This window comes from Chiloscyllium plagiosum, chromosome 2, assembly GCF_004010195.1.
Source record: "Chiloscyllium plagiosum isolate BGI_BamShark_2017 chromosome 2, ASM401019v2, whole genome shotgun sequence".
NCBI lineage: Eukaryota > Metazoa > Chordata > Chondrichthyes > Orectolobiformes > Hemiscylliidae > Chiloscyllium > Chiloscyllium plagiosum.
In genome coordinates, this window is record NC_057711.1 from 114,401,033 (window position 1) to 114,424,699 (window position 23,667).

A 23,667-nucleotide genomic window follows, 5' to 3' on the forward strand; every position below is an offset into this window, starting at 1 on the left:
GGTGATAAGTCGGAGAGGAGGCTGGAGCAGATAGGTGGGAAGGAAGAAGGACAGGTCATGAGGATGGTGCTGAGCTGGAAGGGTGAAACTGGGGTAAGGTGGGCGGCAGGGAAATGAGGAAACTGATGAAGTCCACATTGATGCCCTGGGGTTTGAGGGTTCCGAGATGGAAGATAAGGCGTTCTTCCTCCAGGCAACAGGTGGTGAGGGAGTGGCGATGACCGAGGCCCAAGAGCTGCATGTTCTCGGCAGAGTGGGTCATTCCATCTCCATCAACGATGACCGACTCAACACGAACATTTTTTACAAATCCACTGACTCCCACAGCTACCTGGATTATACCTCCTCCCACCCTACCTTCTGCAAAAATGCTGTCCTGTATTCCCAATTCCTCCCCTCTGCCACATCTGCTCCCAGGAGGACCAGTTCCACCACAGAACACACCAGATGGCCTCCTCCTTTAAAGACCGCAATTTCCCTTCCCACATGGTTGAAGATGCCCTACAACATATCTCATCCACGTCCCACACCTCCGCCCTCGAACCCCACCTCTCTAACCTCAACAAGGACAGAACCCCCTGGTCCTCATCTTCCACCCTACTAACCTCTGCATAAATCACATCATCCGCCAACATTTCCACCACCTTCAAACAGACCCCACCACCAGGGATATATTTCCCTCCCACCCCTATCCGCTTGCCACAAAGACCGTTCCCTCCATGACTACCTGGTCAGGTCTACGCCCCCTAACAACCCACCCTCTCCTCCTGGCACCCTCCCCTGCTACCGTAGGAATTGCAAAACCTGCACCCACACCTCCCCCCTCAACTCCATCCAAGGCCCCAAAGGAGCCTTCCACATCCATTAAAATTTCACCTGCACTTCCACATATTTCATTTATTGTACCCGTTGCTCCCCACTCCTCTACATTGGGGAGACCGTATGTCTTCTTGCAGAGCGCTATAGAGAACATCTCCGGGACACCCGCACCAATCAACCTCACCGCCCTGTGGCCGAACATTTCAACTCTCCCTCCCACTATGCGGAGGACATGCAAGTCCTGAACCTCCTCCGTCGCCACTCCCTCACTATCCGACGCCTGGACGAAGAACACCTCACCTTCCACCTCGGGACCCTCCAACCCTGTGGCATCAATGTGGACTTCACCAGTTTCCTCATTTTCCCCCCATAACCTTACCCCAGTTCTAACCTTCCAGCTCTGCACCATCCTGATGACCTGTCCCACCTGTCAATTTTCCTTCCCACTTATCCACTCCACCCTCCCCTCTGACCTATCACTTTTACCTCCACCTCCATCCACCTATTGCACTCTCAGCTACCTTCTCCCCAGCCACATTCCCCTCCCATTTATCTCTCCACCCCCCAAAACTCCCAGCCTCATTCCTAGTAAAGGGTTTTTGCCTGAAACGGTTAATTTTCCTGTTCCTCGGATGCTGCCTGACCTGTGTTTTTCCAGCACCACTGTAATCTTGACAATATGTGGTACATGGTCAGTGCAGGAGAGAGAGAGAAAAAGAAACCCAAACTGCTAACTGACACAGCAGTGAATCTGCACAGTTACTGCCTTGCTGTTTGAATTCACGTATCTCCGCGCATTGAAGTGCATCTAGGAAAACTTAGCAAACAGTGAAATTCACAACTGACCTTAGAGGAACCTGTGTGGGAGAGCTCACAGCACAGGAACAGATAAGTGAATAGTTGTTATGTATAGCCTTGCTCTAAGTCTACAATAGTGAGTAGAGTGGGTTCTTTCTTGTTTGCATGTTATAGTGAGATCTGTCTCTTGGTTAAATTTTAAAAATATAAACCATAAATATTAAGTTAGCCTGGAACACTTTTTTTACAGCAATAAGATGGTGCTATCTTCTGGGTCTGTAGATTGTGAACGAGCAAAGATGGCATTTAGTAGTGTGATGTGCTCTTCCTATTGGATGTGGGAGTTTAAGGAAAGTTTACATGCTAATGATGGTTGTGTCTGCAGGAAGTGTCTTTGGTTGCGAATCCTATCAGATCGAATAGATCGGTTGGAGTGACCGTAAGAGGCAACGAGGAGTTTACAAGAGCGAGGGGGTATGATTGATCACAATTATAGGAAAGGAAAAAAGTGTAGATGCAGTCAGATAGATGGTTTAACTCCAGGAAAGGTAGGAGAGGTAGGCAGGTAATGTAGAAGTCTTTTGTGGCTATCCCCACTTCAAATATGTTGAAGTTTCTGGTATCATGACAGGCCCTAATGTAATGAGGGGTACATCAGGTTCCAAGCGATTGACTGTGATAGGGGAATCTCTAGTCAGAGGCACAGACAGATGTTTCTGCAGCCAGCAGCGAAAAATCAGAATGGTGTCTTGCCTCCCTGCTACCAGGATCAAGGATGCCTCACACAGGGTGCAGAATGTTTTCAAAGGGGACAGGGACCAGCAGGAGGTCTTTGTACACATTGGAACCAACAACATAGAAAGGGAAAAGGATGAGATTCTGTACGGAGAATATAGAAAGTTAGTCAGGAATTTAAAAAGGAGGGTAGTAAAATCTGGATGGGACCCAGGGAGATAGTGAGGAAAGAGATCAATCTGAGACTGGTACACTTGGGAGCAAGTCAAGCAGTCAGGGCAGGAAGGAACAAAGTAGAGAACAAGATAGGACTAATAAATTAAATTGCATTTACTTCAATGCAAGAGGCCTAAGAGGTAAAGCAGATGAACTCAGGGCATGATTAGGAATATGGGACTGGGATATCGTTGGGAATTGCAGAGACATGGCTCAGAGATGGGCAGGACTGGTAGCCCAACTTTCCAGGATACAAATGCTGTAGGAAGGATTGAAAGGGGGCAAGAGAGGACGGTGTTTTTGATAAGGGATAGCATTATGGCTGTACTTAGGGAATACAACCAGGGAATTTATTTCGCTGGAACTGAGAAAAAAGAAAGGGATGATCACCTTATTGGGATTGTATTACAGACCCCCCCCAATAGTCAGTGGGAAATTGAGAAACAAATTGGCAAAGAGATTTCAGTTATCTGTAAGAATAATAGGGTGGTTATGGTAGGGGATTTTAACACTCCAAACATAGACTGGGACTGCCATAGTGTTAAGGAGAGGAAGTATTAAGTTTAAATGGAGAGGAATTTGTTTAGTGTGTACAAGACAATTTTCTGATTCAGTATGTGGATGTACCTACTAGAGAAGGTGCAAAACCTGACCTACTCTTGGGAAATATGGCAGGGCAGGTGACTGAGGTGTCAGTGGGGGAGCACTTTGGGGCCAGCGACCATAATTCTATTAGTTTTAAAATAGTGATGGAAAAGGATAGACCAGGTTTAAAAGTTGACGTTTTAAATTGGAGGAAGGCTAATTTTGACAGTTTTAGGCAAGAACTTTCAAAAGCTAAATAGGGGCAGATGTTCACAGGTAAAGGAATGGCTGGAAAATGGGAAGCCTCCAGAAGTGAGATAATGAGACTCCAAAGAAAGTATATTCCTGTCAGGGTGAAAGGCAAAGCTGGTAGGTATAAGGAATGCTGGATGACTAAAGAAATTGAGGGTTTGGTTAAGAAAAAGAAGGAAGCATAAGTTAGGTATAGACAGGGGAGATCAAGTGAATCCTTAGAACAGTATAAAGGCAGTAGAGGTATACTTAAGAGGGAAATCAGGAGGGCAAAAAGGGCACATGAGATAACTTTGGCGAATAGAGTTAAAGAGACTCCAAAGGGTTTTTACAAATACATTAAGGACAAAAGGATAGCTAGGGAGAGAATAGGGCCCCTCAAAGATCAGCAAGGCGGCCTATGTGTGGAGCCGCAAGAGATGGGTGGATACTAAACAAGTATTTTGCATCAGCGTTTACTGTGGAGAAAGACATGGGAGATATGGAATGTGGGGAAATAGATGGTGACATTTTGAAAAATGTCCATATTACAGAGGAGGAGGTGCTGGATATCTTGAATTGCATAAAAGTGGATAAATCCCCAGGGCCTGATCAGGTGCACTGTAGAACTCTGTGGGAAGGTAAGGAAGTGATTGCTGGGCTCGTTGCTGAGATATTTGTATTGTCGATAGTCACAGGTGAGGTGCTGGAAGACTGGAGACTGGCTAACGTGGTACCACTATTTAGGAAAGGTGGTAAGGACAAACCTTGGAACTGTAAACCAGTGAGCCCGACATCTGTGGGGGGTGGGCAAGTTGTTGGAGGGAATCCTAAGGGACAAGATTTTCATGTATTTGCAAAGGCAAGGACTGATTAGGGATAGTGTGTGGGAAAAATGTGTGTCTCACAAACTTGATTGAATTTTTTTTGAAGAAGTAACAATGAGGATTGATAAGGGCAGAGTGGTTGACGGGATCTATATGGACTTCATTAAGGTGTTTGACAAGATTCCCCATGGGAGACTGGTTAGCAAGGTTAGATTCATGGAATACACAGAGAACTAGCCATTTGGATACAGATGCATGAGTAGATGAGGAGCAGAGGGATACAGACGCTTAGGAATTGGGCGATTGGTTTAGACAATGGATTTGGATCGGCTCAGGCTTGGAGGGCTGAAGGGCCTGTTTCTGGGCTGTAAATTTTCATTGTTCTTCTTTTGTTCTTTGGAATTGGCTTGAAGGTAGAAGACAGAGGGTGGTGGTGGAGGCCCGTGACCATTGGAGTGCCACAAGGATCAGTGTTGGGTCCACTACTTTTCATCATTTATATAAATGATTTTTGGATGTGAACAAAGGAGGCATTGTTAGTAACTTTGCAAAATTGGAGGTGTAGTGGACAGTAAAGAAGGTTACCACAGAGTACCACAGGATCTTGGTCAAATGGGCCATTGGGCTGAGGAGTGGCAGATGGAGTTTAATTTAGATAAATGTGAGGTGCTGCATTTTGGAAAAACAAATCTGAGCAGGATTTAAACACTTAATGGTAACGTCCCAGGAAGTGTTGCTGAATAAAGACACCTTGGAGTTCAGGTTCATAGTTCCTTGAAAGAAGAGTCGCAGTTAGATAGGATAGTGAAGAAGACATTTGGTATGCTTTTCTTTATTGGTCAGAGTATTGAGTACTGGAGTTGGGATGTATAGGATGTTGATAGGCCACTGTTGGAATATTGCATGCAATTCTGGTCTCCTTCCTATTGGAAGGATGTTGTGAAACGTGAAAGGGTTCAGAAAAGATTTACAAACATGTTGTCGGGGTTGGAGGATTTGGGCTATAGGAGAGGCTGAATAGGCTGGGGCTGTTTTCCTGGGAACGTCGGAGGCTGAAGGGTGACCTTTCTAGAAGTTTACAAAATCATGAGGGGCATAGATAGGATAAATAGGGAAAGTCTATTCCCTGAGGTGGGGGACTCCAGAACTAGAGGGCATAGGTTTAGGGTGAGAGGGGAAAGATAGAAAGGGACCTAAGGGGCAACCTTATGGAATGAGCTGCCAGAGGAAGTGGTGGAGGCTGGTACAATTACAACATTTAAAAGTCATCTGGATGGGTATATGAATAAAAAGGGTTCAGAGGGATATGGGCCAAGTGCTGGCAAATGGCACTAGAATCGGTTAGGATTTCTGATCAGCATGGACGAGTTGGACCGAAGGGTCTGTTTCCGTGCTATACATCTCTATGACTCTAATAGCCAATCCCACTGACAGTTGCACCGAGTGGGAACTGCTGCTGATGACCTTCAAACAGCTTTGTAGTATTCCGGTGGGCTTTTAAAAAATAAACTCCTTCAGTTTTCATTGAAGCCCACCAGCAAACCACAAAGCTGCCTGAAGTTCAGAAGCAGAGGCTGCTGCTCACAGCAACTGTCAGTGGAATTGGCAATTCTGATTCATTTCATTTTCTCCAAAAAGCTGCTTTTTATTTTGGGATTTCCCCAAATTTTCAGTCTGGTTTGCCTGCTGGATATGCTGTCCCAGGCTCCCATGGGAGATTTTGCTGTTTGAAGGGGCATGCAGGAAAACACTTCGTCAACTTCATCACCAATTCTGGGAACCTCCTGAGCAGTGGGTGGTGTTTCAGATGTTTGCATTGGCTGCCCATTACTCATATGGTTTGTGACATCAGCAATTACCAGCACTTAGTCAACTATGTGAGGTACAGTCCAGATCAGATAAGCTGACTCTGCATTCAAAGGATGTGCATAATGCTGGCATTTCCTCATTGCCCTTCATGAGGTGGTGCTAAAGCTCCTTCTGACAATGAGTGGATTGTTAGACCAGTGCAAATAGCAGCTAGGAAACAATGACAATGGATCGGGACTTAGCTATAGGTTGGACCAGCTAAGGGTGGCAGATTTCCTTCCCTCCAAGAAATTTGTGAACCGGGATGGACTTTAGATAACAAGTTAGATGACTTCCGTAAATATAGTTCCCTAATTGCTGTAATGCGATTCACATTTGTGTCTCAGGATTACAAATTCTTACAATATTATCCCATACTATAGTTTCCTAGGGCATGCACACATAATTGTTCAGTAAGCTATTCTCTCACTCAGGGTTGAAATGGGAAACTTTGTTGCTTTATTTCTTTTCACCCAACCTGAAATGACCCAAGGCCATTGTGGGTCCATTCCAGTCACTAGTAAATCACCAGTAGGGAATTCGGGAAAAAAACTTTATCTGGAGAGTGGTGAGAATATGGAACTCACTACCACAGGAAGTCCTTGAGGTGAATAGCACAGATGCATTTAAGGGACAGCAAGAAGAACATGCGAAACAGAAAGGAATAAGGATGTACTGATTTGATGCGTTAAAGTGGGAAGGAGGAGACTTAGCTGCAGCATGAACTAGTTAGGCCAAATGACTTGTTCTTCGGCTGCATTAACTGTGTTTATGGTTTGGCATCTTCAATTTCAAGTGGAAAGGCCCTAAGCGATTTTAATGTCAATAGAATACATGCACTGACCTTGGACTTAGAAATTTGAAGCATTCTGCATTTGGGCAGAATTATCATAAAGGGACCTTACAATACGCACACAGATCACAAATGGTCCTGTGACTTAACAATTTGTTTAGACAATGCAAGACATTGACAGATGGTAAGATATGAATCATTTCATGTTGGATTTGTAATTCTTCATATTTGCTTGATGTTGGATATAGTGTGCACTGTTTTTCAAAATCAAAAATTTGCTTAATCGAATCACCACTCTAACGTTGTTAATTTGGTTGTTATTTGTTCATTTTCCCCCAAACAGGAATCTTGGTTCTAAAACTGTGTTTCAGTTCTCCAGAAGCAAGTCATTTAGAGAAAGTAAGACCTGTTTTGAAGAAATTAATAAGGGACCAAATGAGACTGGACAAGATGTATCCCAGAGCAAGGAAGGAGACATATCAGGTAGGGCTACAATGTATAATACGTCCAGATAACAATCAAAAACTAACCTGCTTGCATTTCCAAAAGCATCTGTACTCCTTACCTCAGTGGACTATAGTGATTTGCCACTCATTGATTTATCTACCTTTTATTTGCATTTTTCCTGAATCATAGTGGGTTCAGATTGGAAGTAATGTGACTCTTGGAAAGAACATACCTGGAAAGTACCGAGTTGAGAACGATGTTTCACTGCTGCTTTTGATAATGCCTGTGAGGATAGGTCCAGCACTAGGATCAGACTTATCAGAGGAACATTGGACTCTATGGGATCAAGGTTTTCTGATGCATCTCCTGCAAATTCTGCTTTAGAGAGCCTATATACATACTGAATTGCTTGCCTTTGTTTAAATTTTGACCCCCCCCACAACCAAGGAGATCATTAAACTAATTTATTTTGCTGTTGTATAATGAGAATCATTGGCATGGGACAACATTCATTGCCCTTGAACAGTGGTAATGAGCTGTCTGTGGCAGGTGAATAACTGATAACCTGACTCCCCAGAATCTACAAGGCACATTTTAGGAGTACAATGTGACATTCTCCGCACTTTTCTAACTGATGATGCCTCCAACAATACTTAGGAAGCTCAACACCATGCAGGACAAAGTAGCACGCTTAATTAGCACCCCATCTGTGGACATCAAATGGAAGCAGTGTGCTACATTCAAGATGCACTCCAGTAACTCATCGACAACATGTCCCAATCTCATGACATCTACTACGTCCAAGGACAAGGACTTTGGGTGAGGGAACTCCATCACCTATAAGTTCCCCTTCAAGCCATACTTCATTCTGACTTGGAAATATGTCGCTGCTTCTGTATCATCTCTGGTCAAAGCCCTGGAAATCACTTTCTAACAGCACTCTAGTTGTCCCTACACAATACAGATAGCAATGGTTCAAAATGTTGACCTTCTGAAGGGCAATTAGGGGTGTGCAATGGAAAATTGTTTAGTGTCTTGCTAGGACATTCAAGAAGGCAATCAAGAACCACCAATATTGTAATGAGTCTGGAGTCACATTTTTTCAGATGAGATGTGGGTAGCAGATTCCTCCTATATATTTACACTAATCTGGTAGTTGCACAATAGTGATTAATGACAGAACTTTTTATTCTTTACATTGTGAAATTGTGACTGCCCTGAAGATTTTGTTTGTGATCATATACATTATGTGTCCACTGCATTGGAGCTGGTCTCTGCTTATAAGTTCTCCAGATATTTTTGTTCTTTGAAGTATCTCAGTGTTGGCCAGTTTGTCCTCCCACTTGTTGTCTTTGATGTTCCGTATGCATCTCCTGGAGAATCTGCTGAGCTGCTTCACATGTTTGTTTCCTCCCAGGAGAGCAGCTTTGCACAAAACTAGTGCTGTTGCAAGTTTGATACCTCCTTTCCTTCCAGTCTTTTGAAAAACAAGCTAAAATGGAGCTTAACCTGGTAATTCATTGATGGTGCAGGCATTTCTAATTGTTTTTGTGTTATCTACCATTTTCAGGGTTGTGTTATTGATACTTATGGTAGATGCGCTATAGTTAGAATTTGATGATAGATGGAATGTCTCTGTCTTCCTTAAGCTGATGATTAGCCCATTGCCATCAGTCACTTTCCAGAAAACAGATTGTGATCCATTTGCAGGCCATGTACATAGTGATAGTCATTGACAAATGCTGTATTAAGCGCACTCCTTAAGTGCTCAACCCAGCAATCTTCGATAACTTCAATGTCTGATCAGGAAAGATTCCTTGTATCAGTGAGAACACATATGTAGCCTTGGGGGGGCACATGCACATTCTCCTGGAGTGATTGCATTGCATCTGCCTCCAGCAGATGAATTTCAGTTTTCCAGCCATGTTGGAAATTTAGAGTTTCCTTAATTTGATGGTTGGTTCCAGTAGTCTCTTTCATGTTCTCAAGACATCATTGGCAACTTCCAAGGCTTTTAATTTGAAAGTTGACCATACTTCTTCAATATCATCCCTTGCGTTTCCTTTGGAGGAGATCTGGTCCTTGGGTTTGAGTCTGAAGTGCAGAGATATCTAGCTTCAGAATGTGTTCTTCATCTTTTCAGTGTGGTAGGAAATCTGATACTGGAGCAGAGCTGTGGTACGTAGATCTCTGTGGTCCTCTCATAACCCTGATGATCATTATATCTTTTATGTTACTCTGCTATGCCAGCAAATGGAAGTGTGCACTGCTGTTGCTCTGAAATGTGGTAGTTCCTCTGGTCTTTCCTTATGGGTGATTTGTTGATTAGCAACTTTAGCAAATCCATTCCATGGTGGAAAAGAGGAGCCAAGGATTAGCATTGAGCAAATAAGGGATTAAGATTTATTGTAAAAGATTAGTTTGGCATGTTCAGGCAGATCTCCAAGCCTTTCTGAAATATTTAGGAAACTTTCCAGCCAAGAAATCCTGCAACATTCTCTATTTGAAAGCTGAAGTTTGAATTCCACCTCGTTTAGTAAGTGGTAGTTTTCGTTTGCAGGAGGAACATCGGAAAAAAATTATGCTCATTTTTCAATGTTTTGTCGTAATTCTCTCTGTTATCGAGTGTGTAAAGGAAAACCTGAGTATTTCTGTTAACTGTAGGTTTGTTTAATGGCTCCTATGGTTCCATGCTGGACAATCTGCATTGGAGTTAATAAAGGGATTCATTGTCACAGTTCACACATGATTGACATTAAGGAGGACTTCATCTTTCTCCTTGCAGTTATCACTCTTTTTGTTTTAGACTAGAAGAGAAAGAAAAGAACTACCATTCATATAGTTCTGTTCACAACCCCCAGATAATCCAAAGTTCTTTATAACTGAAGTATGACAGTATAAGAAACATGGCCACCAATACACCGGCAAGCTCCCACAGGCAGCTTCGTTATAAATTTGTCGCAATGTTTGTTGAGTATTGGCTTAGCTATCTGGTGAGAGCACCCTGTTCTTTCTTTGAATAATGCTGCAGAGTCTTTTATGATTGTCTGTCTAAGAGGGCAGCAGGCACTTAAAATCTCTCCTGAAATGCAGTGCCTCAAACCCTGCAGCACACCCTCAATACAGTCAGCCAGAGGTCTGTCAATCTTCTGACCCAGAGGGCTGAATCTTGCTCCTTTGGCCTGGGATGGGCTGATCTAAAGGACTATAGACCCTTGGCTTGACAGTGTAGCCATAGACGCAATGAGGAGAGTTACTACACCTAGAATGAGCTGCCTGAAAAGAAGATAGAAGTAGGTATAAATGTTTTTGACAGGGAATTGGATGGATATATGAAATGGAATAGTTTGCAGGCATAGGAGCTCTTTCAAAGAGCCAGCATAACTACTGGGGGCTGAATCGCCTTCCTCTGTGCTGTTTGATCAAATAAATACAGAGATACTTGATAAAATATATGGAAAAATTCCTGATTTTCTTTAAATGAAGGTCAATCCACCGATGGTAGTTTTAAATTTAGTCACCACTGAGGCTGAAGGTTACACTTCCCCAATTACATGAAACAGACGTTGGAACTGTGCTCTCACTGACTTATCCCACAGATGTGGGTCCAAGTGATTTTAATAAAAGGCTATTGCTGTGTGTATAGTAGGGTGTAATTGGCCCGTGTTTGTCTTTTTTTAGTTAAGGATTCGCAGGAGGAAGAGCAGAAAACTCCATTTCGGAAGAGTCCTAGGGGCAGTCTGAAATTGTTGACCAATCGATTCAACAATACAACTTTGCCTTCACAGCAGGATGGGAATAACCCAGACAAAACCATGAGCTTACACAATGACATCTTGAAACTCACCAACGAGCTTAATGCACAGAGGGTAAGGTGACCTATTTGCGTTAACTCTAGTAATGGGATCATTTTCCACAAGGTTACTGAAAACCCAGCATAAATTGTTCTCCCTTGTATTTCTGAAGTATACTGGAAAGATTGAATGGTATAACTTAGAAGGAGGCTTCTTTGAAGAGCCACCCAGTTTGTCCCACTCCCCTGTCATTTCCCCATAGTTGAAACTTTATTGCTGGAACAGCACAGCAGGTCAGGCAGCATCCAGGGAACAGGAGATTCGACGTTTCGGGCACAGGCCCTTCTTCAGGAACGTCGAATCTCCTGTTCCCTGGATGCTGCCTGACCTGCTGTGCTGTTCCAGCAATAAAGTTTCAACTTTGATCTCCAGCATCTGCAGACCTCACTTTCTCCTGTCATTTCCCCATAGCCTTGCGAAATTTTTTGACCTCGTCACCTGTTTATCCAATTCACTTTGGATAGGTTGCCAGGTATCCTAAAGGTATTGAAATTTTTAAAAAATATTTGCAGTTATACTTTCTTCTATACATTTTTTATATATATTTCTATACATTTTCTTCTTTTTTTTAAGTGTAGTTACTTTGGAATGAAGGAAATGTGGCACCAATTTGCTGTCAGCAAGTTCTATAAAATGGGATGAGTTAATGACTGTGTGCTGCTTGCGTGCTGATGATTGATTATATTGATCTCAGGACACACAGAGGAATAAATTAACACTTGTTCCAAAAATTGGCCCTCCGATCTTCCACATCCTCCTGAGTGTGTTGTCAGGGACTCTGTCAAATACCTTTAGACATCAAACAATGTTCCCTCGATACAGCATTGGGAATGTCAGCTTAAGTTTTGTGGTCAAGCCTCAAGAATGGGGACTTACTCCACCAACTGTCACCCACTTAGCGATGACTGATATCAGCCATGTAATACAGGACTGGAATCAGTCATAGGCCAGACTGGTTAAGTGTGGTATTTTTACAACAAGTCTTAATCCATTGCTCAACAGTAATCCTCTGCTCCTCTGTTCACTAATAAAGTCAACGTCTTTATAATTAGCTGAACAGCTCTCATGATTATTTTTCTGATGGTAACCGACTAATTGCTAAACCCATGGCAGGAGTTTTGATCATCTTACTTAAGAAATAATTTGTTTGCATTTGAAGCAGTTCAGAGAAAGTTTATTTGATTATCTGAGGTTTTGTGAGGAATGATTGAGCAGGGCTCTATCATGGGAGGTGAGAAGGATGAGAAGTGACTTTACTGATACAGAAGATTCTGTGGGGACTTGACAAGGTGGGTATCGAGAGCATATTTCCCCTTGTGGGGGAAGCTAGAATGAGGGGACAGTTTTAAAAATCAGAAGATGCCCATTTTACATTGAGGTGAAAGGGTTTTATTTTCCTCGCCGATACGATTAGTCTGTGGAATTCTCTTACTCAGAGACCAGTTGAGCATGGATCATCGAATATGACCAGGCTGAGGTCGATGGTTAAGGGATTGGAGGGTAATTGAGGGCAGGGCCATTGGAGGAGTGAGATTTTGTGGAGTATGTGGGGGTGGAGGTAAGAGGGGTTGGGGAGGGTTCAGGAGAGAATGTGGAATTGAGACTACAACCAGACCAGCTTTGGTCTTATCAAATGTTAGAGCAAGCTCCAAAGACCAAATGGCTTACTCCTGCTCCTTCTCCTCATGTCCTCATATGATTTCAGCTGATTCTGCTTTCTTCCCCACAATCACTGTACCCCGTCATCAGAAAGTTAGCTGCAGATTGGGGGATCCCACTTTCCTGCCTTTTCCCCATAACCATTGATTGATTCCTTTACTCATTAAAAATCTATCAGCCACATCAGAGGAGTCCTTGAACAATGGTAACTGGACTTGAAGTATTAATGCTGTTTCTCTCTCCACAGATGTTGCCTGGCCTGCTGAGTTTCTGTAACAATTTCTGTTTGTGTTTGTTATTTTACTTTCCTTCCATGGGGTGTGGATAGTATTTGTCGAGTGAATTGGAGTATTAGGCTGTTTCAGAATCAACTACATTACAGTGAGTCTGGAGTCATATTAATTGAGAATGGTAGATACCCCTCCCCAATGGGTATCAGTGAACATGTTTTCAATAATAATCAATGACAGGTTCACAGCTGCCATTACTGAGACTTGCTGTTGCTCTCAATTTTTATTAATTGGGTTTAAACTCCCTTGTGGGATTTGAACCTTTGTCCTCAAACCATTAGCTTACTCCTCTGAATTACAAATCGATGGACACAGTCACTCCGCCACCATTTCCATTACTCCCCCTCACCCATCCTTGAGGGTGTAACAAACCCTTGTTTGATTGCATTGCTCAAGTGCCACTTCTTTAGGATGACCAGCTAAAGCTGATTAATTTCTTCATCCCAATAATCAAATTGTTTTTAAGAAAACATTGTTTTGTACTCATTTACAATGCACCTTGTAATACATGCCTGCATTTCTTTACCAGGGTAAACAGCTTCTAGTGTGGCTGTGGGGTGATGTTAAAATCATCAATAAAACATGGGAGACTACTTGACCTGTCTGATCACTTTTTGGAAACTTGTTCCATTTCACACCTCAACCTCCTTCCTCATAATCCTGGAAGCTAACTTTCTTCCAGTACGTGTCAAACTACTTGTTAGCAGGTTATTTTGGAATTTGATTCCACCATGCTTTAGGATAGCTACAAACCTTTAAAAAGAGCAAATCTGTAAAAAAACAAAATTTCTCCTTTCTCCTCCCATAACTTTATTTTTATCAATTATTTTAAATTGGTGACCTCTGGGTGTTGATTAACTTTTTCTTCCCTGTAGAAATGTTTTCTTGCCCGTTCTATCTGGGAATTCCGAACTAGGAGTCCTTGGCCAAGGATTAGGAGTGTATCATTTAGGATTGAGATGACGAGAAGTTTCCTCACCCTGTGGGTGGTGAGAATTTGAAATTTTCTGCCACAGGAAGCTGTTGAGGCCAAGAAGGAGTTAGGTCTGTTTACTGAGGCTGAAGGGATCAAAGAATATGGGGAGAAAGCAGAAAAAGGGAGCTGAGTTAGATGATCAGACATGACCATACTGAATGAAGGAGCAGACTTGAAGAGCCGAATAGCTTACTCCTGCTCCTATTTCCTATCGTTATTTTCAATGTCTCTGTTCTGTCTATCATTGATCCATAGAGGACAATACCAGCCTCTCCGTATAATTGACATCCTTTGTTTCCAATATGATCTTGGTAGACATTCCCTATGCTTTCATACAATCCCTACAGTGCAGGAAGAGGCCATTTGGCCTATCAAGTCTGCACTGGCCACCCACCCCCCCCATCCCCTTTGAAGAGCATCCCACTCAGACCCAAATCTTCGCCCTATCCCTGTAACCCTGCATTTACCATGGACAATCCACCTCACCTACACAATCTTAGACTCTGAGAGGAAGCCAGAGCAAACCCACGCAGACACTGGGTGGGAGGGATTGTACAGACTCCACACAGACGTTGGCCTCAAGGCTGGAATTGAACCCAGGTCGCTGGCTCTGGCTCAGTGGTTAGCATTGCTGCCTCTCATTGTGCTGCTCAGGTCTTCTTTCATTTCAGGCCCTCTTTTTGAGGCAGGATTGAAGAATTGCCTTGCCATTCTCTTCTAATGATAAAATGAACTGTGCGCTGACCTTTTTTGTCAATTTGCTGTCCCCAGGAATTGGTGAAGCTCTTGCACCGAGCTCTGGAGGCAGCGCAGCAGGAGAAGAGGGCCTGTAACTCCTACCTCTCGGCCGACGAGTCCACCCGACTGGAACTGGTGCGGCACAAGGTGAGGCAGGTCAGGGAGTTGGAGAGCCGGGTCAGCGCGCTGGAGAAGGAGAAGCAGGAAGTGGAGCAGAGCCTGAGGCTGCAGAGGGACCTGGTAGAGGAGCTGAAGCAGCACGCACAGCTCCTGATGGAGAAGAACAACGCCAAGCAAGAGGTCATCCTGAAACTCTCTGAGCAGATGGTCAAGGAAGACCTCTCCCCATCAGAAATGTGTGGCAAAGTCACCGCTGAGACCATGAGGAAGCTAGAGGAGAGAATTGTGCATTTAATGGTAACTATATGTGACTGATGGCAACGCAAACTTACCTTTACATAGCAAAGAGAGGATGCCACTTAACTGTTTGAACCGGCTCCACCCCCATCCATAAGGCTGATCCACCAGCCCCATATCCCTTAACATCTTTGGTTAACTAAATCTTTCACATTATGTTGACAATAGACTTTGAGTTGTGTTTGGAAGAGACCTCCAAACATTGGCTGTCCTCTGTACATGAATTTCTTGTCTCAGCCCTTGGAAAAGTCTAGCCCTGATTTTCAGGCATTTCATATCATTCTAAAGCCTTTTTGCAGAAGCGATTATTCCAATATTTGACGACAAGGCGCAGAAAGAGCAATTTGGGTAGGTGACCCAAAGCTTGGTCGAAGAGGTATGTTTTTGACAAGCCTCTTGAAAAGAGGAGGAGATGTTTAGAGAGGGGATTCCAGAGCTTTGGACTCCAGGAGGCTGAGGCAGGGTTCACAGTGGTGGACCAATAAGTGGATGCGTGCATAGCTCAAATGTGACTTGAATTATTTGGTGCATTAGGCATGATTGGTAGAGTCTATGTTCATGTTCACTTTAGTTCTGCCCTCTAGTCCTCCAAACACTCTGTGCTGGTCCAATTCTGCACACCCCTGTGCAAGCCCAATCTCCGCAATTCTCAAGCCCATCTGTGACCTGGCCCTTCCCTCTACCCCTACCTAATGAAGTTGGTTGGAGCAAATTAATTTTAGTTAAAAGGTTGTCAGTTTGAGCAGGAATTCATGAAAATGAAGCCAGGCCAAGGTTGAAGTGTCTGTTTCAATGCTTGGTCTGATGGCTTTAAGTCCATTTTGTGTTTTTCTAAAACAATAAATTTTACAGTTCAACTTCGCAGCTATAATTCTTCAACTTCACCTTTAAAATGAATCAAATGCGAATGGTTGTTAATTCTAGAAGTGTTTTATTTCCAATATGAATAGGAGAGGCACGGTGGCTCAGTGGTTAGCACAGCTGCCTCACAGTGCCAGGGACCCAGGTTTGATTCCCACCTTGGGCGACTGTCTGTGTGGAGTTTGGATGTTCTCCCTGTGTCTGCATGGGTTTCCTCTGGGTGCTCCGGTTTCCTCCCACAATCCAAAGATGTGCAGGCTAGGTGAATTGGGGGTCATGCTAAATTGCCCGTAGTGAAAGGTGCATTTAGTCAGGGGTAAATGTAGGCTGGGGGAGTGGGTCTGGGTGGGTTGCTCTTCAGAGGGTCGGTGTGGACTTGTTGGGCCAAAAAAGCCTGTTTCCATACTGTAGGGAATCTAATCATGATGCATTTTTCCTTTTTTGACAGGATGATCAAGAAGCTTACAAAACACAAAACAAGTTCTTAAACTCCGAGATCTACCAGGTCACCAAGCTTTGGCAGGCCACAGCAGATCGGGAGATTGCTCTGGCAATGAAGGTAAGTGACCCAGCTCACGGAACACACTGTGCTTCGAACTCTTCCACCTTTTGGGACCCTCCAACCACACAGCGTCAACGTCGACTTCACTAATTTCCTTATCTCCCCTCACCTGTGTATCGTCCTTCCCACCTATCCGCTCCATCTTCCCCTCCAAACCATCACCATCACCATCACCCCCTCACCCCCACCCAGCTTGATGGCACCACTGACAACCCTCTGTTGATGATTCTTCTAAACTCTGACAAGCTTAGATGCAGCCTGCTTTACCTGATAAGACAACACCCTTATCTGTAAGACCTAGTAAACCGTCTCTGAAATGCTTACAGTGTAAGTGCATCCCTCCTTAAGTAAGAAGACCAAAACGGTACACAGTAACTCTGGGTGCAATCTCACCAAGTTCAGTACAGTTATAGCAAGACTTCCCTGCCATTATGCTCATTTTCCCAGCAATAAAAGCCAACATTCCATTTGCCTTCTTAGTTAATTCCTGTATCTGTACACTATGTTTATGATTTATTTACAAGGATACACTGATCCTCCTGTACTGCAACAGGTTGCAGTCTCCCTCCATTTAAATAATATTCTACTTTTCAATTCTTCCTGGCAAAGTGCACAACTTCCGTTTCCCACATTGTACTCCATCTGCCAAAATTTTGTCCATTTGACTTATGTCAGTTTACAGACTCTTCTATCCTCACAACTTGCTTTTCTATCTAACTTTATATCATCAGAAAATTTGGGTACAGTGCTATTGGTCCCTTCATCCAAGTCATGGATATCAGTTGAAAATAGTTAAAACCCCAGCACTGATCTCTGTGACACTTCAATAGTTACGGTTCATCAAGGTGAAAATGACCCATTTATTCTGACTCTCTGTTTTCTGTTAGTTAGCCAACTCTTTGTCAATGCTAATATATCACCCCAACACTGTGAACTCTTATCAGTGTCAAGTGTCTTTTGGAAATCCAAATATGCTGCATCTAAAGTTTCACCATTACTCACCCTGCTTTCAATCCTCAAGAGCTGTAATAAATATGTCAAAGACTGTGTTTCTCTTCCACATGTTGGCTCTGTCCAACTGAATTTCTCAAAGTCCTGTGACCACCTCGTGTATAACTGAGTCTAGCATTTTCCTGATGGCACATTGAGTGATCAATAGTTTGTGTCTCTCTGTTCTTGAACATTGTTTTCACATTTTTCCCACCTATTTCCTCCCACCCTTCCTTCATCTGAGCCCTTCTTCTACTTATGCCTTCCTCATTTTATCCAGTTTCCCCTTAAATGCACCTGCACTACTCACCTCAACCACTTCTTGTGGTAGTGAGTTCCACATTCTCAGCACTCTGGGTAAAGAAATTTTCCCTGAGCTTCCAAGTGGATTTGTTAGTAATGGTCTTATTTTAATAACCTCTAGACTTCTCTCACATGGAGAGAGGTATTAAGTGAGGTTTTCTTATCTTTGATCTAAATCCTACATTTCGAAGCATTTGACACTAAATCTGACAGGGGCAATTGACTGGAAGTTGTGCGACAAGGTAGGGGAGAAGGGAATGTGTAGGTTCAATTAAAAGAAAGTTACAGAGAAAACTGGCTGAGTTTTTCTTTTGGAGAGAGTTACCGAAGGTGAAATTCAGTGCAGATAAGGGGTGGCTGAGGAAATTCAGAACTACAACCTCTTTTTTTTTTCTCAAGCAGTTTAACAAACTGAATATAAAAACCAAAGAATTGCAGATGTTGGAAATCAAAAATGAAACCAGAAATTGCTGGAAAAACTCCGGTCTGGCAGCATCCGTGGAGAGAAAGTGGAACCAGTGTTTTGGCTGCAGTTTTTTAAAAACTTATTTATGTTTTAGAAATTGATTATTTAATTTATCTCCAGGAAATTGTGCCGCGAATTTACCGATTAAAATGTGGATTCCTTCTGATGCGATCAACCCTATGTTTTCTGCTCACAACTGGTGGCCTTTATCCTTGTTCTCTGAACAGGAGCTGGCTGTAATAGCAAAGTCTGGGACAGAGCTATGTTAAAGAAATAGGCAATGTCTCCCCCTGATGGAAATTTGCAGAAGTTCACTCACGATTCCACAACCCAAAGGATATCCTTGCGTGTTTTAAAAGCATGTTTCTCTTCCATCAGCGCTTACATGCCCCATGTCCTCACTGCTATTGAAGTTAATTTGACACTTTTATTTTGTTAGCTCTGATCCATCCAATTAGTCCCAAACTCCCAATACCCTGCTCTTTCTCCACAACCTTATACATTTTTCTTTTTCAAATTACCCTTGAATCTTGCTCTGTCTCATCTTCAGGAAGCATAGTTTAAATCATCATAACTCACTGGTTAAACAGCAAAATCTCAATCTTCAATTTGTTTTGCTAATTGTCTAAAATCCCTGTCTCCTGATTACAAACCCTTCTGCCAGTGCAAACACTTTCCCTTTGCTCCCTCTATCATCCATAGGAATTTTACATGCTGTATCTCTGGAGTTAAAGTTTTATTTTACTGAAATAACTGTGTTGACGTTGAAGGCATGAACTAATTCCAACCTATTCCAATCTTTTACAAGTTTTTTTTTCCTTTGCCCCAGTGTGCTTTTTTGAAGGCAAGTTACTGCCAGATCGAGAGCAAGTATTTGACATTACTCCATAAGCTTCAAGGTGACGTCAACCAAAAGGAGACAAACCAGGATATGGTCAAGCAGCTTATTGCTGACCAATCAAAATTGGAGAATAAAGCTCAACCTGGCAGCAATGTTGGTGCTATCTGCAAGTGAGTAGAGAACAAGATGGCGTATCTTAACATTTAAACTCTTTCATTCTTTGTTATAAAGGTTTGAAGAACATCCATGTGTCTGTCAGGGTGACGGCACAGTTTGGTGGAAACAGTAACAGTAACAGCTCAGTGTTGGTGCATGTTCCTGCTGCTCGCAGAATTGCCAGTCTCCTGCCATATCTCGAGTTATCACACTTCCAAGGAACAAGTCCGGAGCACTTGCCTAAGATGAATGAAGCTCCAACAATATCTAGGAGCCTCAACACCATCCAGGGGCAAAGCAGCCTGCTTAATCAGCACCCCATTCACCACCAGTGGGTAGTGGGTAGCGGTGTGTACAATTTACAAAATCTACTGCAGCAACTCATCGAGGCTGCTTAGACCGTATCTACCAAATCTGTCTCTTCTGTTCCGTAGGTCAAGGGTGACCAGCAGGAGGCTGGAAGAACACGGCAAGCCAGGCAATGTCAGGAAATGGGGAAAGTTGACATTTCAGGTATAATCCTCCTTCAGATTCCTGAAGAAAGATTATATCCAAAACGTTGACTTCACCTCCTATGCTGCCTGGCTTGCTGTGTGCTTCCAGCCTCCTGCTTGTCTACTTTTTTTGTCTCTAACTGACCTTTTGTAGGTCAAGGATAGCAGATGTATTGGAACACCTGCAAGTTCCCCTCCAAGTCACTCACGATCCTGACTTAAATTATATAGTTAAAAAATGATATTGCCATTCCTTGATTGTTCCTGGTTAAAGTTCTGGAACCCTCACCCCATTATATGGACTGCAGTGGTTTAAGAAGATTTTCCACCAATGCCACCTTCAGGGTGAACAGGGAAAGGCAACAAATGTTGACCAAGCCAGGGATCTTCACCTCCTGGGACCAAATGAAACAGGTCATTGGGAATCTGGGAAAAGGCCGTTCCTGCCAGTCTTCAGAATTTCCCACCTCTCTCCTGCCAAAGTCAGGATGAGAGAGCTTTCACAGGGGTCAGGGGAAAGAGAAGAGACTGTGTATTTAATTCAAAACCAAGAATTAAGAACCTGAGGTGTTGAGACCAGGGTTGTTTGTTGATTTGAAAAGATTTCTCGAGTCACCAGTGAACTATTTTGATAAGGGAATCGACGGTTAGGGAAGTGGAGCCGAGACCATGACCCATGATGTTGTTAAGTGGAGGAGCAGGCTCAAAGGGCTGAATGGCCTACACTTGCTCCTCTGTCCCATCTTCCTTTTCCTCCTTCTACTGAAAGTCTGTTTACAGCTTCAGGTCTACAGAATCAGCCTTAAACAATGCAAAGTTATGGGAAAATATCAACTGGATTTTTAAAAAGGATGTGCATTTCTTTGGCGTCCTTCATGTCCTCAGGATGTATCAAAGTGCTTTATAGCCAATGGGGTGCTCTGGAAGGTGCTGTCAAGGTGTAATGTAGGAAATGTAACTGTTCTGCACAGCAAGAGTCCACAAAACAATCGTATAGAAATGACCAGATAACCTGCTTTCCTGTAATATTGATCAGGGTCAGGGCATTGGGACAAACAATCCTTGCACTTCTTTGAAATATTTCAATGTGACTTCTTTTTATGCTGTAAATCAGAAACAAAAACAGAAGTTGCTGGAAAAGCTCAGCAGGTCTGGCAGCATCAGTGCAGAGAAAGCAGAGTTAATGTTTCGGGTCTGGTGACCCTTTCTCAGAGCTCAGACATTCCGCAGAAGGGTAACCAGACACGGAATGTTAACTCTGCTTTCTCTGCACAGAGCTGAAAATGTGTTGCTGGAAAAGCGCAGCAGGTCAGGCAGCATCCAGGGAACAGGAGAATCGATGTTTCGGGCATAAGCAACACATTTTCAGCTCCGATCTCCAGCATCTGCAGACCTCACTTTCTCCTCAAAGATTTCTCTGCACAGATGCAGCCAGGCCTTGATTGGCCTTGATTTAACATGTCACCTGAGAGACAGGCTCCTCCAACAGTGTAGCACTCCCTTCAGGACTGCCATAGGAATGTTTCTCTGGAGTTTTGTCTCTGGATCTCTGCAGTGAGACATTCAGCGAGTGTGTGGTACCAATCAGCGAGTGCGTGGGACCAATTGAGGCACAACTGACTTTCAGTAGTTTGTGGTGTGACAGGAGAAACAGTTTTGCCTTTTTATTTAATCTTCTCTTAAAGAGCAGTTATATTCACCAGCAATCTCTGTGTTGTCTTTGTTCTCCCTATGCCAGTGAGTATGATGAATATGGTTTCAAGATGGTGTCGTCTCCAGTGCAGGAGAATAACCTCTTGATCAAAATCCAGGCACTTGAACGAAAATCCATGCAACTGATGGCCACTCAGGAGAGTCAAGAGAAAACCTTCCAGATGAAATGGACAAACTACTTATCAGGCAGGTCCTTTGGTGAAATTCAGCCATCACCAGAGTTAAAGAACATGATCCGTAATGGCGTTCCCAAGGAATATCGAAGGCATGTTTGGAAGTGGTGCACTGATCGATGGGTGCGTCGCATAAGGGAATGTTACGATGGTAAGCGTTATCAGGAGCTGCTGAAACTGTGCAAGAACAAAGACCAGGCAGCATCCAAGCAGATTGAACTGGACCTGCACCGGACTCTGACCAATAACAGGCTGTTCACCTCCCCGAACTCCAAGATGGTTCAGAAACTCCGTCGAGTATTATTGGCATATTCGTGGCAAAACCCTCATATCGGATACTGCCAGGGACTGAACAGGTATCTAATCTTAACCTTTTACAGAAACACAGACACAGACTCACATGTGCACACACACACATGGACTGCTCCACAGAGAGAGGAAAACTGTCAGATGAACCCAGAGATGGACAGACAGGTGCACGGACAGAGAAGCATGCGCACACACAGCTTGTTTTATCTTTTGCAACTTACTTTCAATAGCTGACTGACTAATAATGTGAATGACTCAACTCCCCAATTGAAGTCCTCCTGTTTTGTCTCATTTGATAGTATTCTTGAAAACAACTGCCGTTTGGTACTTTCCCTCCATGTTTTCAGAGATTGCTCTATACTTCCTAAGTCTCAATATGAAGTTCTGAATTCTCCTGGGTGTTTTGGTGATTTCTTTTGTACTTTGAATGGTGATTCATGGTTTATCATCAGTTTTGATTTTGAACTGTCATTCTTGTATATAACATGTTTCACATGCCCATGTTACTGCTAAAACTTCTTTCTCTGTGGTGGAGTGGATTCTGTCTCTATCATTGCCTCTAGATCATTAACAAATTGTGCTTGTGGTATTTCTGCTATTGAAAGATGAGTGTCCACAGTAGTGTAGATGGTGCATCTGCTACTATTATGGTTGGTAAATGTAGATTATATTGTATTGTAATTTTTGAAGAGATTAGGAGTTGTTTAATTCTTTCCAAAGTGTTTTGCTAATCCATAACTCAGCAGCATTTTTAATTCTGTCTCAGAAGTTTTTAACATCTAGAGTCATCGAGTCATAGAGATGTACAGCATGGAAACAGACCCTTCGGTCCAACCCATCCATGCCGACCAGATATCCCAACCCAATCTAATCCCACCTGCCAGCACCCGGCCCGTATCCCTCCAAACCCTGCCTATTCATATACCCATCCAAATGCCGCTTAAATGTTGCAATTGTACCAGCCTCCACCACATCCTCTGGCAGCTCATTCAATACACGTGCATGAAAATGTTGCCCCTTGGGTCTCTTTTATATCTTTCCCCTCTCACCCTAAACCTTTGTCCTCTAGTTCTGGACTCCCCAACCCCAGGGAAAAGACTTTGCCTATTTATCCTACCCATGCCCCTCATAATTTTGTAAACCTCTATACGGTCACCCCTCAGTCTCCGACGCTCCAGAGAAAACAGCCCCATCCTGTTCAGTCTCCCTATAGCTCAGATCCTCCAACCCTGGCAACACCCTTGTAAATCTTTTCTGAACTCTTTCAAGTTTCACAACATCTTTCCGATAGGAAGGAGACCAGAAGTGCAAGCAATATTCCAACAGTGGCCTAACCAATGTCCTGTACAGCCCCAACATGACCTCCCAACTCCTGTACTCAATACTCTGACCAATAAAGGAAAGCATACCAAACGCCTTCTTCACTATCCTATCTACCTGTGACTCCACTTTCAAGGAGCTATGAACCTGCACTCCAAGGTCTCTTTGTTCAGCAACACTCCCTAGGACCTTACCATTAAGTGTATAAGTCCTGCTAAGATTTGCTTTCCCAAAATGCAGCACCTC

The 23,667-nt window shown here is 43.3% G+C and overlaps 1 protein-coding gene across 3 annotated transcripts in view; it reads left to right on the forward strand.

Moving 5' to 3' along the window:
• The window catches only part of tbc1d2 (TBC1 domain family, member 2), a 79,230-nt gene that overhangs the window by 34,804 nt on the left and 20,759 nt on the right, over window positions 1–23,667 (forward strand). For all 3 annotated transcript variants that reach the window (XM_043716379.1, XM_043716388.1, XM_043716394.1), the window contains exons 5-10: window positions 7,196–7,335; window positions 10,981–11,168; window positions 14,850–15,233; window positions 16,543–16,653; window positions 19,245–19,426; window positions 21,645–22,148. In XM_043716379.1, the coding sequence (XP_043572314.1) occupies window positions 7,196–7,335; window positions 10,981–11,168; window positions 14,850–15,233; window positions 16,543–16,653; window positions 19,245–19,426; window positions 21,645–22,148 (1,509 nt within the window). The remainder of the gene's footprint in view (window positions 1–7,195; window positions 7,336–10,980; window positions 11,169–14,849; window positions 15,234–16,542; window positions 16,654–19,244; window positions 19,427–21,644; window positions 22,149–23,667) is intronic.